Source organism: Antedon bifida, chromosome 3 (genome assembly GCF_963402885.1).
Source record: "Antedon bifida chromosome 3, ecAntBifi1.1, whole genome shotgun sequence".
Classification (NCBI taxonomy): domain Eukaryota; kingdom Metazoa; phylum Echinodermata; class Crinoidea; order Comatulida; family Antedonidae; genus Antedon; species Antedon bifida.
The window spans coordinates 5,469,800-5,483,355 of NC_136228.1; the positions used below are offsets into that span (position 1 = coordinate 5,469,800).

The following is a 13,556-nucleotide window of genomic DNA, read 5'->3' on the forward strand; positions in this document are numbered from 1 at the left end:
AAGGCATTTCATACACATTTGTCCTATTTTCATGTATTGAAACTGTTTAAGAAAAGACAACCAAAATATTTAAAAGGAAAAACTGGTACCTTCAATGACGATTGTAAAAGAACAACTTCCAGTGTTGTCAAATCTATCTGTAGCGTTGCAAGTCACAATTGTGATCATTTGATCAAATACATCTCCAGATGAATAATCACAAACTGCTACTAAGTCATCCTGATAGTTGTCAGTGACAGTTGGATCAGACCACATGGGAATCACCATACATGACGCATCTCCTTCTAATGTTTGATTATCAGGACAGGTTACCACAGGTGGTTCACAATCTATAAAATAATATTAAAAATATTAATTTAAGATTAAAATTAAAAACTCTTTCTTGTCTTTAATAAAATATGTGGACAATGGTGATCTTTATTATTTGGTGAATATGTAATACATTAAAATATGGTTTACTTTTTTGTAATACAAGATTAAATACAATCTGATTGGACAATATAGGATCAAATGATATTTTTACCTCTTGGAAGACTGTAATTCGAAATGAACAATTCAATTCAAGAATAAAAATAGTGGTTTGAAATGTGAAGGCTCTATTATGAAATGACAACAACCTGTCACTGTTACAAACTGTAATATAATATATGGCACCAATTTTACTGAATCAATATCCTCAGCTATATCATTGCAGTATGCAAAATAAAAACATCATATCGCTTTTAGTTAGGAAGAAAAGTTCATAGCATTCACCTGTCACTGTGATGACAAACTGACAATATCCTGTATTGCCTTTACAATCTGTTGCTGAATATCCCACAGTAGTATCACCAACTGAAAACATGTTTCCACTCGTGTGGTTGGCAGCAATGGTAACATCGTCACAGCAGTCAGTTGCATTTGCTGTGTACCAAGTTACAGACATTGAATCAACACCTGTCTCGGTACATACCATCATGTCTTCTGGACATTCAAGCGTAGGAGGCAGCTCATCTAAGAATACACAATAGGAAAGTATCAGTAAAGCCATATAATATTAAAAGAGCAGTACTTGTTTCTAATACAAAGACTTGTAATAAGTCTTTGTTGATGTAGAGCATCTTGTGTATGTTTGTCTTGTGAACAGGATGACCACCTTTAAGAAGGATAGTGAATGAATTCGCTTATGGTTATCCTTGGCAATTTTCCTAAATATATAATTTTTTTTTTTAAATAAATAAATATTTAAATCCTTATTTCATGTTTTTTCCTTTGTTAATATATATATATTTTTTTTTTAAGGGTCTTACGACTACAGGCAATTACTTGTCTCTGTAAGATCCCTGTAACAATGTAAATATTTATATTGCTGAATAAATTAGACTAAAAAAAATATAAGAAGACAACAAATGTAAAATTTTGTGAAAGAGTTGGTTAGGATTAAACCATGAGAAGATTAAAGTTGTTGTCCTTACCATAAATTGTAATTGCAAATGTGCATATTCCAGTGTTGTCGTAATCATCGGTAGCATTACAGATTACAATCACATCATCAGAAAATATATCTCCACTGGTATATTCACAAACTGGCATAAATTCACCTCCAGAGTTGTCTGTGACATTTGGTAGCATCCAGGTGGCTGTTACTGTACAATCCTCTGCACCTGTTAAGTTTTGACTTTGTGGACAGTCAAGTACAGGTGGTTCAACGTCTATGAAAGAAAACAAAAATAGTTTGTTTTTGTTTCTACAATTAGACTAAAGTGTTTATGAAAAAAAAAAACAATGACTTACTCAATTGTGATTATACACAAAAATAAACAGTATATAGTTCATACATATACTGTATTCTGCATGTCTTACCGTCAACATCAATGTAGAAGACACACTGGTCTCTGTTTCCATTACAGTCCACTGCTGTGTATCCTACCCATGTAACTCCTATATTAAAACTAGTGCCATTTGTAACATTAGAAGATATGTCAATGTCATCTCCACAACAGTTATCAGTAGCAACTGCAGAATCCCATGTTACAATTGCAGAATTGATTCCCATTTCAGTGTCAACAGTGATATCATCCGGACATGTTATGATAGGTGACATATCATCTAAAGACAGGAAATACACACAATCATAATCTTTATAACTGGCATGACAACCTATAATCTGCGTAGGTGTAGGGCAATTTTCATTGTTAGTATTCAACAAATTAAAGAATCACTTATTTTGATTATCACTCACCAAAGACAAAGAAATCAAAAGAGCAGTTTCCAGTGTTGCCAGCCATGTCTGTTGCATTACAGACTACTGTGTAGTTACCAAAAGCATAGTCATCATGAATATGATCACAGATCACATCAACATCATCATCATAATTATCTTCTGCTGTCACGCTCCAGTTGGCATAAGCATTGCATGTTTCATCAGCATAAAAAGTTAGGTCATCAGGACAGGTCAAGACTGGAGGCTCACAATCTGAAAAAAATTGAAAGAAAATTTTAATGTAGCAAATGAATGTTGATTTGACAAATGCCGTAAATAACAATAATACAGAATTTATGTATCATAAAGACATGGGTACAAAATTTGGTGAAAAGTTAGGGAGTGTGATTATACTAAGAATGCATTAAGAATATATTTACTAAAGTCTGAATATCGAAGAGTTGGTAGAAGGGTTGTACTCAAGCATGGGATTATAATAACGATATATTCTATATTTATTTAAATTAATTTATAATATAATATGTATATATAAATCCAAAGGCAAATTACTGAAAAAATGACAACGCTGTGGGTATCAGTGGCTGGATCTCAAAAATCACAAAAAAAAAGCGAAAAGCTAAATCAAAACGATAAAGTAAAACAGCCAGAAAGTTAGCAGAGCTTTCGGGCAACACTAGCCATTCATCAGTGCAATATATATATATATATATATATATATATATATATATATATAAAATTAAAAACATGAACCATATTCGAAAGCTCTGTCTACATTATCAAACTTTATGTGACAAAAGAATGTGATGTGCCCATATATGGATATGATAATGTCATATCACTACCATATTTGGGTATACCACTAATGCTTGGTTCCCATTAGAGACGCAACACAAGGACGTAACGCAACGTAACTGAATTGACCAATCACAAGCGATGGATTATTCGAACTGTCACTTGTCATTGGTTAACACACTTGCGTTGCGTTTACGTCCTTGCGTTACGTTCTAGTGGGAACCAAGCTTACCATATTTGGGCACATCACACTTAGACAGAGCTTAAGACAAGATGGATTAAATAGTTACCACAATAAAGTATACAAACCTTTAACAAGGACATTAAAATCACAAGTAGCTGTGTTATCATCGCAGTCACTAGCTGTGTACCGCACAAGAGTGTTACCGATTGTGAAGTAGTATCCTGAAGTAACGTTTGATGAAGCAACAACATCCGCACAGCAGTTGTCGGTAACATTTGCTGGTTCCCAAGTAACTGATGCCATACTACTGGTACCATTATTACAAACTTCAATATCACCAGGACATTCTAGATCAGGTGCCATATTATCTAAGACAGAAATAAAAACAATATTTTTCCAATGAGATTATGTTATATCATGTAGATTATGACAAAGCAAATACAATCAACTCTTACTATACTGGACACCTTCGGTCAGGGCTAGTTTGATATTCTGAATTGGATTTTAATGGTAACAAAGTGTACATTTGGTTTTATGAAAGTTTCTAGCTATCAGAGAGTCTGGTATTGGGAGTTTTGACTTTTACCATTTACTTCAAAATATTTGTTTACATATGTTGATTAACATTTGGATTCCAAATGTTTTGGAAATTAATAACTTAGAAGTAATGAGCTAAACCTATCCCATATATCCTAGTACACAAGGTTCTAAGCTTGTAGCTTAGAGAGGGCAGCCTGGGAAAATGTTTGTATTTCTCTAGTTTAAAAAAAGGGCACTAAAAAAACGGGGGATTGCTCGAATCTGGTTACAGTCTTGGGTTCGCATATTGGGATAGCTTTTATATAGAATCATTACAAAAGAAGACAATCAACATATAAAATAAGAAACAGGTACCTTCAATAAAGATTGTAAAAGAACAATATCCAGTGTTGTCAAAACTATCTGTAGCATTGCAAGTCACAATTGTACTCTCTTCGTAAAATACACTGGGAGCTGGATAATCACAAACTGCTACTAAGTCATCCTGATAGTTGTCAGTGACAGTTGGATCAGACCAGATAACCATCGACATACATGATGCACCTCCGTCTAGTGTTTGATTTTCAGGACAAGTTACCACAGGTGGTTCACAATCTATAAAACAAAATAACAAATATTTCTTTTTATTCTTTCTATTGTTTCATTATCAGGACAGGTTACTTGAAAACTCATCTTTTTCTTTCAGATTGAGCTCTCTCTCTCTCTTTGATCACTTACTGCTGGAATTGGCACGTTACAAATTCATACTATTATTATTTTACTATTATATAAAACATATTTTCCACTAGGCGAATCAAAAGCGACAGCTTATATGCATGCGTATTTATGTTTCGGTCTCCAAAAACCCTCTCTACTTATGCGTAAGCTGATGCTGTTGATTCGCTTGATCAATTTCGCCTAATGGAGAATCGTCTTTAGGTCGCTTAGGATGGTTCCAAGACTGTAATTCAAAATGAACGATTCAATAGTTTGAAAGATGAAGGAATCGATTAAGAAATGTTCATAGCATTCACCTGTCACTGTAATGACAAACTGACAATATCCTGTATTGCCTTTACAATCTGTTGCTGAATATCCCACAGTAGTTTCACCAACTGAAAACATGTTTCCACTCGTGTGGTTGGCAGCAATGGTAACATCGTCACAGCAGTCAGTTGCATTTGCTGTGTACCAAGTTACAGACATTGAATCAACACCTGTCTCGGTACATACCATCATGTCTTCTGGACATTCAAGTGTAGGAGGCAGCTCATCTAAAGACACATCAAGTGAAAAATATTAGCAGTATTTCTTTGCTGTTAACTTTGAATTTCATGAAAGCAACCCGTAAAAGCAGGTCATGATTTAGTGTTAAATTGACCTTACCATAAATTGTAATTGCAAATGTGCACATTCCAGTGTTGTCGTAATCATCAGTAGCATTACAAGTTACAATTGTCACCTCTTCAGAAAACATATCTCCACTGGTATAATCACAAACTGGCATAAAAACATCTCCAGAGTTGTCTGTGACATTTGGTGGCATCCAGGTGGCTGTCACTGTGCAATCCTCCGCACCTGTTAAGTTTTGGCTTTGTGGACATTCAAGTATAGGTGGTTCAGTATCTAAGAAAGAAAGAACTCGATTTTATTTGAGCGTTTTACAATTACACTGTAGAACTATATGAAAAAGAAACAAAATTAATCAATTTAAAAATAAATATCTTACCGTCAACATCGATGTAGAAGGTACACTGGTCCTCATTTCCATTACAGTCCACTGCTGTGTATTCTACTACTGTAACTCCTATATTAAAATTAGTGCCATTTGTAGAATCATGAGTTATGTCAATGTCATCTCCACAACAGTTATCAGTAGCAACTGCAGAATCCCATGTTACAATTGCAGAATTGATTCCCATTTCAGTGCCAACAGTGATGTTATCTGGACAGGTTACGACAGGTGCCATATCATCTAAAGGCAAAAAATTAAAACAAAATTACAATCATTACAAGATTTAAGTAACTCAACACTGTAACACACTTATGATAGATGGCATTGAAATATAAAAGCTGTGTACAATTCTGTAGATTTAGGACACATCCTTTTCATTATTATAAAATACAATAAAATATAAAAAAGCTAAACCATATTGACAATAGCACTTACCAATGACAAAGAATTCAAAAGAGCAGTTTCCAGTGTTGCCAGCCATGTCTGTTGCATTACAGACTACTGTGTAGTTACCAAAAGCATAGTCATCATGAATACGATCACAGATCACATCAACATCACCATCATAATTATCTTCTGCTGTCACGCTCCAGTTAACATAAGCATTGCATGTTTCATCAACATAAAAAGTGGGGTCATCAGGACAGGTCAAGACTGGAGCTTGGCAATCTAAATGTAGATAATAAATAATAAAAATTCATAAAGTCAAAAAACAGAAATTTGAAATCTCTCGTGTGTGTTACTCTCTTCATTGATCTTGTACAATTTATTTAATTTATGCTTACCAGCAATTTCAACAGTAAAGTTACAAGTGCCATTATTGTCATTACAATCAGTTGCAGTGTATGAAATTACATAATTTCCAATTTCATCAAAAACCCCATAATTGCCATCGGAAAATACATCAGAGTCGGTGGGAGATGAACTTGAAGCCGTCATGGTAATATTATCACAACAGTTATCAGTGGCATTGACAGCATCCCACTCTACATTAGTAGAAGAAGCTAGAGCAGCACAAGTCCATATACTTGCTGGGCAATAGACTTCTGGCTCTTCATCATCTGATCAAAATGAATAAGAAATAATTACATTTTGAATCAATTACACCATATGGCACCAAATGCTAAGGAATCATCAATAAACAAAAATATATTCAGCGGATTAATTCTAATTCTAAAGTCATTTATTGTTCAGAAATAAAATTATTAATTTCTATTTTCGGATATCCTGATTTGTAGGTTCCAGGCTAGAGATGCATCTGTATTTGGACGAGAACAGAAGGGTAATCCCCTACTCTTTAGAAGTAACAATGATCCTCCAGTTTTTAAGTCATTACAGTATCTGACCAAAACTATGGTAGATGAGAGCCTGTGCTGGTTTTATGGCTATTGTTTGGAGCACCTCAGCTTGACTAATAATAAATATAAATTAATGGACATTTTTAACAATAATATTCTGTATAAAAATAGAACAAAAGTGAACTTACCATAGATGTTGATTGTGAAGGTACAGTTTCCAGTGTTATCATAGTTGTCGGTAGCATTGCAGGTTACAAGGGTCATGTGACCAGAAAATGTTGACCCATTTTGGTAATCACATTCTGATATAAAAATATCTCCAGAGTTGTCTGTAACGTCAGGTGCAGCCCATGTAACATTTGCCATACAGTTATTGTCACCGGTTACAGTTTGGCTTGGTGGACATACAAGAACAGGAGGCTCACAATCTAAAAGAAATTTATAGAATTTCTTAAAAATAAAATATTATTTCAAACAACAGATTATGTTTTCATTTTAATAAAGTAGTCACATTTTACCTGTAACTTCAACTGTAAATTGACAATAACCAGTATTATCATTGCAATCAGTAGCTGCATATCCTACAGTGTATTCACCAAGGGAAAGGAGATCTCCGCTGGTATAGTTGGAGGTTATGTTGATACTGGAACTATCACAACAGTTGTCAGTTGCATTAGCTGAATACCAAGTGGCAGCTACTGAATCAATTCCCTGATCTGTACATATTTCAAAGTCATCTGGGCAGGTAATATTTGGTGCAAGTTCATCTACAATTCAAAAAAGATATACTGTGTGTGTGTAATGTATTTCAAAATCATAATATAAAAATAATCAGACAACTGTGAGTCTCTACAAAAGTTGAGAAACAGGCCTTACCATAAATTGTAATTGTAAAGTTACAATTTCCAGTGTTGTCATAATCATCAGTAGCATTACAAGTTACAATTGTCACCTCTTCAGAAAATGTATCTCCACTGGTATAATCACAAACTGGCATAAAATCCCCTCCAGAGTTGTCTGTGACATTTGGTGGCATCCAGGTGGCAGTTGCCATACAGTTTTGATCACCTGCTAAGTCTTGGTTTGGTGGACATGAAAGCTCTGGTGGCTCACAATCTAAAACAAGGAATGATTAAATTTTAAAATAATTCAGTATATGTGATGCTTTCATATCCTTTACCTCACACATTGAGTTTAAATTGATATAAAAACAAAGTTTTCGATCAAAACATATCTCATAATGCAACGCGCTTGTTTGACTACTCTGTATGCATAATCATAAAACTTCCTCGCGATCTGTGTGAAAACACCTTCTCAACCGTGACGAGTTGTAAACAATCCTAATTAGCATCATGCATAATGCATACTCGTGGTTTGAAATCTTTGTTTACTTTTACTCGCGACGATTTTACAGACGAAATGTAATCAAATTAATTTACCTGTTGATTACGTAAACTTGTTGTTTTTGGCTCGAATTTTCGACTTAAAGTGAATAACTTTAATATTACTTTGATATGGCCAATTTAAATTTAGAATATTTTGACCTTCATTTTTTGTGTTTCAAGTGATAATACATCTTTAATAAAGTAAACAATGTTAACAGTGTGTTTTAAGAGAATTTACCTTTAACTTCAACTGTAAATTGACAATAACCAGTATTATTATAACAATCAGTAGTAGCATATCCTACAGTGTATTCACCAAGAGAAAATAAATCACCACTGGTATAGTTGGCAGTTATGTTGATACTGGAACTATCACAACAGTTGTCAGTTGCATTGGCTGAATACCAAGTGACACTACTTTCATCTAATTGTAAGTCTGTGCACATCTCGATATTATCTGGACAAGTGACATTAGGACCAGTTTCATCTGTTGGGAATGTATAGAAAACATATTATAGGAAAAAGTATGGCATAATCAAACTAAAGAAAAGGTTTTACAAAGATCATTATATTATGTTTGAAGTATAGACCAAGTATCAATCATCGGGTAGATGGTCAGAAATGGTATAAAACTACAGTATTTCTTCTTAACCACTTTCCAAATAAATATGGCGTTACACTCAATGTAATGCCTAATCAACTTCAGCCGATGTTACTATAATAACAACCACAGGTATGGTCATCCGTTCAGGTTTTGGAAAAATGACAATTATTATTGTTTTATTGGTTGTATATATATCATATTATAATATGATAAAAATTTACAAATGTTCTATGCAGACTTTAAAAATGGCCACCATCAGTATGTACTATACAAGAAATGAAGTCAGAACTCAGAAGTATGTAGTTACTTTATCAAAGCAAAAATTGTGTTCGTTGCATAATCTAATCTAAATACAGAATTGTGTGTATCTCTAACCATGGATTAGATTGTGATGTCCCAGTTAATTACATTTTATCTAATATTAAAACAAAAAGAGAAAATTCTTACCAATAATTATAACAGCAAATACACAATATCCAGTGTTGCCAGAACTATCAGTAGCATTGCAGGTAACATTAGTGGTTATGTCTGTAAATGTGTCCCCACTTTGGTAATCGCAAACTGGTGTAGGGGCCTCTCCAGAGTTGTCTGTTACATTTGGTGGTGACCATGACGATGTAGCGAAACAGCTATGGTCACCAGGTACTGTCTGATCAAAAGGACAATCCAACACTGGTGGTTCTTTATCTGATTAGAAAAAAAAAACTTGGTAAAAGGAAGGACTCAAGATTTAGCTACTTGGTATTCAATTCTGAAAGGTTATTTGAAAAGTTTGAAAATCGACACACCCTACAAGCACCAAGCACCACTAAAGACCATTGTATACTTTATGTCTTACCTTCAACTTCAATGTAGAAGATACACTGGTCCTCATTTCCATTACAGTCCACTGCTGTGTATCCTACCCATGTAACTCCTATATTAAAACTAGTGCCATTTGTAACATTAGAAGATATGTCGATGTCATCTCCACAACAGTTATCAGTAGCAACTGCAGAATCCCAGGTCACGATTGCAGAACCAAATCCTGGTTCAGTTTCAACAGTGACGTCATCCGGACATGTTATATTTGGTGAAACATAATCTAAGACAAATAAAATGATTTGTTTTTATTTATGTAAACAAACAAGGATTAATATCTGTTGAATTGCTTTTGAAAACACAAATTATCTTTTTGCTTTTTAGGTAGAGTAAAAATAATATATATATATATATATATATATATATATATATGATGCACATAAGTTGTTGGTCTCTTTCATGCAAAAGCAATATATATGTCAACTGAACAGTAAATGACGGCCTGATGTTGTCAAACAGCTAAAAAAAAACAAGTAACAAGGTTACTTACCAACAACAAAGAATTCAAAAGAGCAGTTTGCAATGTTGCCAGCCATGTCTGTTGCATTACAGACTACTGTGTAGTTACCAAAATCATAGTCATCATGAATTTGATCACAGATCACATCAACATCACCATCATAATTATCTTCTGCTGTCACGCTCCAGTTAGCATAAGCATAGCATGTTTCATCAGCATCAAAAGTAAGGTCATCAGGACAGGTCAAGTTGGGAGCTTGACAATCTAAATGCAGATGAGTAAACAAAATTAAATATCATAAATAATAACAGAATATAAAAAAAAAATATATAAGCTACTGCTTATGTCATACTAATATTACTCACCTAACACATTAATATTGAAATAACAAGAGGCATTGTTTTCACTGCAGTCAATTCCATAATATGTTACTACATTTTCACCAATCTCAAAAGAATCTCCAGATGTGTAATTGGATGTTATGTTGACATATTCACAGCAATTGTCTGTAGCATTTACTGGTTCCCAATAAACTGATGCCATTATTGAATTAGTGTCAGCACATGTGTCTATATCACTTGGACAGCTCATTACTGGAGGTGTATCATCTACAGTTAGATAAAATAATGGAAACATAAAAAAAAACATAAAAAAACACCATCTTGATGCATACCTCTTGTTGGGTTTTCTTTACTAGTAATCTTTTGACCATTTGAATATATTTTAGGTTAAAAAATCAATTTAAAAACAGTTAAAACAATCTGTAATCTTACCATAGATGTTGATTGTGAAGGTACAGTTTCCAGTGTTATCATAGTTGTCGGTAGCATTGCAGGTTACCAGGGTCATGTGACCATAAAATGTCTGCCCACTCTCATAGTCACAAAATGCAGTAAAATTGTCTCCAGAGTTGTCTGTGACACTTGGTAGCATGAATGTGGCATTTGTTGTACAATATTCGTCACCTGTTAAATTCTGGCTTGGCGGACAGACAAGAACTGGAGGCTCACAATCTAAAAGTTAAATAATACAATACAATGAACATCACATTATATTTCCAACAAATAATATTTTATTTTTAAATACTAGTTACTAAACAGCATAATTATACCTGTAACTTCAACTGTAAATTGACAATAACCAATATTATCATTGCAATCAGTAGCTGCATATCCTACAGTGTATTCACCAAATGTAAGAAGATCTCCACTGGTATAGTTGGAAGTTATGTTGACATCACAACAGTTGTCAGTTGCATTGGCTGAATACCAAGTGGCATTTACTGAATCAATTCCTGGATCTGTACATATTTCAAAGTCATCAGGACAGGTAATATTTGGCTCAAGTTCATCTGTAAGAAAAAAAAATGTTATGTTAATACTAAAAACCTAACAAAAGGCAAGCATCACTTAATAGAAGCATAGCTTAATGTAAACATCTCTTAATGTAAACAACAGCTCATTTTAAAGTACTTACCATAAATTGTAATTGTAAAGTTACAATTTCCAGTGTTGTCATAATCATCAGTAGCATTACAAGTTACAATTGTCACCTCTTCAGAAAACATATCTCCACTGGTATAATCACAAACTGGCATAAAAACATCTCCAGAGTTGTCAGTGACATTTGGTGGCATCCAGGTGGCAGTTGCCAAACAGTCCCAATCAAATGTTAAGTTCTGATTTTCAGGGCATATAAGGACAGGTGCTTCATTATCTAAAAACGAAATTCAACGTCCAATTTTAATGTTTTTTAACAAATAAAAGGGACTATCTTACTGAATAATTGTAAAGTTTATGTTTTACCTTCAACTTCAATGTAGAAGATACACTGGTCCTCATTTCCATTACAGTCCACTGCTGTGTATTCTACTACTGTAACTCCTATATTAAAACTAGTGCCATTTGTAACATTAGAAGATATGTCAATGTCATCTCCACAACAGTTATCAGTAGCAACTGCAGAATCCCATGTTACAATTGCAGAATTGATTCCCATTTCAGTGTCAACAGTGATGTCATCTGGACATGTTATATTGGGTGAAATTAAATCTAAAAAACACAAGAGCATATTTTTCATGTTCGCTCATTTACTACATATTTTTTGGGTTCATTAAAAATGTTTATTAAGAATAAAGATATTATAGTGAATTTTATCTCTATTGTTTAAGTAAGTACTCACCAATGACAAAGAAATCAAAAGAGCAGTTTGCAATGTTGCCAGCCATGTCTGTTGCATTACAGACTACTGTGTAGTTACCAAAATCATAGTTATCATGAATACGATCACAGATCACATCAACATCACCATCATAATTATCTTCTGCTGTCATGCTCCAGTTGGCATAAGCATAGCATGTTTCATCAGCATAAAAAGTGAGGTCATCAGGACAGGTCAAGTTTGGAGCTTGGCAGTCTAATGCAGATGGGTACAAAACAGAAACCTTATAAATAATATTTCAATAATTAAAAATTAACCGATTTTCAAGTAAAGAAACAATTGATCTTGTGTTAAAACATCTTAATTGTGAAGCAACAGTAAATACAAATACAGGTATACAGGCGCATACAGGTATACAGGTGCATACAGGTATACAAGTGCATACAGATATACAGGTGTGCATACAGGTATACAGGTGCATACAGGTATACAAGTGCATACAGATATACAGGTGTGCATACAGGTATACAGACGCATACAGGTATACAGGTGTACAAACAGGTATACAGGTGTGCATACAGGTGCATACAGGTATACAGATGCATACAGGTATATACAGGTGCATACAGGTATAGAGGTGTGCATACAGGTATACAAGTGCATACAGATATACAGGTGTGCATACAGATATACAGGTGTGCATACAGGTATACAGGTGTACAAACAGGTATACAGGTGTGCATACAGGTATACAGGTGCATACAGGTATACAGACGCATACAGGTATACATGCGCATACAGGTATACAGGTATACAGGTGCATACAGGTATACAGGCACATACAGGTATACAGATGCATACAGGTATACAGGTATACAGGAGCATATAGGTATACAGGTGAGCATTTAGGTATATACAGGCGCATACAGGTATATACAGGTGCATACAGGTATACAGGCGCATATAGGTATACAGGTGTGCATACAGGTGTACAGGCGCATACAGGTGTGCATACAGGTATACACAGGTATACACAGGTATACAGGTGCATACAGCAATATAGAAACTCACCTAACACAGTAATATTGAAATAACAAGAGGCATTGTTTTCACTGCAATCAGTTGCATAATATGTTACTAAATTTTCACCAATCTCAAAAGAATCTCCAGATGTGTAATCGGATGTTATGTTGGCACATTCATAACAGTTATCGGTAGCATTTACTGGTTCCCAATAAACTGATGCCATTATTGAATTAGTTTCAGCACATGTTTCTATATCACTTGGACAGCTCATTACTGGAGGTGTCTCATCTAGACGTATATGAAACAAGTAAAGTTAAATAAAAATTAAA

General features: G+C 34.2%; 1 protein-coding gene across 1 annotated transcript in view; it reads right to left on the bottom strand.

Annotated features, from left to right (window-relative positions):
- LOC144838094 (uncharacterized) overlaps positions 1-13,556 on the bottom strand; it is a 63,049-nt gene that overhangs the window by 20,580 nt on the left and 28,913 nt on the right. The window contains exons 38-63 of the mRNA XM_078693453.1: positions 13,273-13,515; positions 12,223-12,456; positions 11,847-12,092; positions 11,518-11,757; positions 11,153-11,392; positions 10,815-11,054; positions 10,407-10,649; positions 10,072-10,305; positions 9,559-9,804; positions 9,168-9,407; positions 8,355-8,603; positions 7,608-7,847; positions 7,250-7,498; positions 6,920-7,159; positions 6,219-6,494; positions 5,869-6,102; positions 5,428-5,673; positions 5,085-5,324; positions 4,733-4,972; positions 4,074-4,313; positions 3,305-3,547; positions 2,222-2,455; positions 1,843-2,088; positions 1,455-1,691; positions 754-993; positions 90-329 (exon numbers count right to left, since the gene is read on the bottom strand). Of these exons, the coding sequence (XP_078549579.1) occupies positions 90-329; positions 754-993; positions 1,455-1,691; positions 1,843-2,088; positions 2,222-2,455; positions 3,305-3,547; positions 4,074-4,313; positions 4,733-4,972; positions 5,085-5,324; positions 5,428-5,673; positions 5,869-6,102; positions 6,219-6,494; positions 6,920-7,159; positions 7,250-7,498; positions 7,608-7,847; positions 8,355-8,603; positions 9,168-9,407; positions 9,559-9,804; positions 10,072-10,305; positions 10,407-10,649; positions 10,815-11,054; positions 11,153-11,392; positions 11,518-11,757; positions 11,847-12,092; positions 12,223-12,456; positions 13,273-13,515 (6,300 nt within the window). The remainder of the gene's footprint in view (positions 1-89; positions 330-753; positions 994-1,454; positions 1,692-1,842; positions 2,089-2,221; positions 2,456-3,304; positions 3,548-4,073; positions 4,314-4,732; positions 4,973-5,084; positions 5,325-5,427; positions 5,674-5,868; positions 6,103-6,218; positions 6,495-6,919; positions 7,160-7,249; positions 7,499-7,607; positions 7,848-8,354; positions 8,604-9,167; positions 9,408-9,558; positions 9,805-10,071; positions 10,306-10,406; positions 10,650-10,814; positions 11,055-11,152; positions 11,393-11,517; positions 11,758-11,846; positions 12,093-12,222; positions 12,457-13,272; positions 13,516-13,556) is intronic.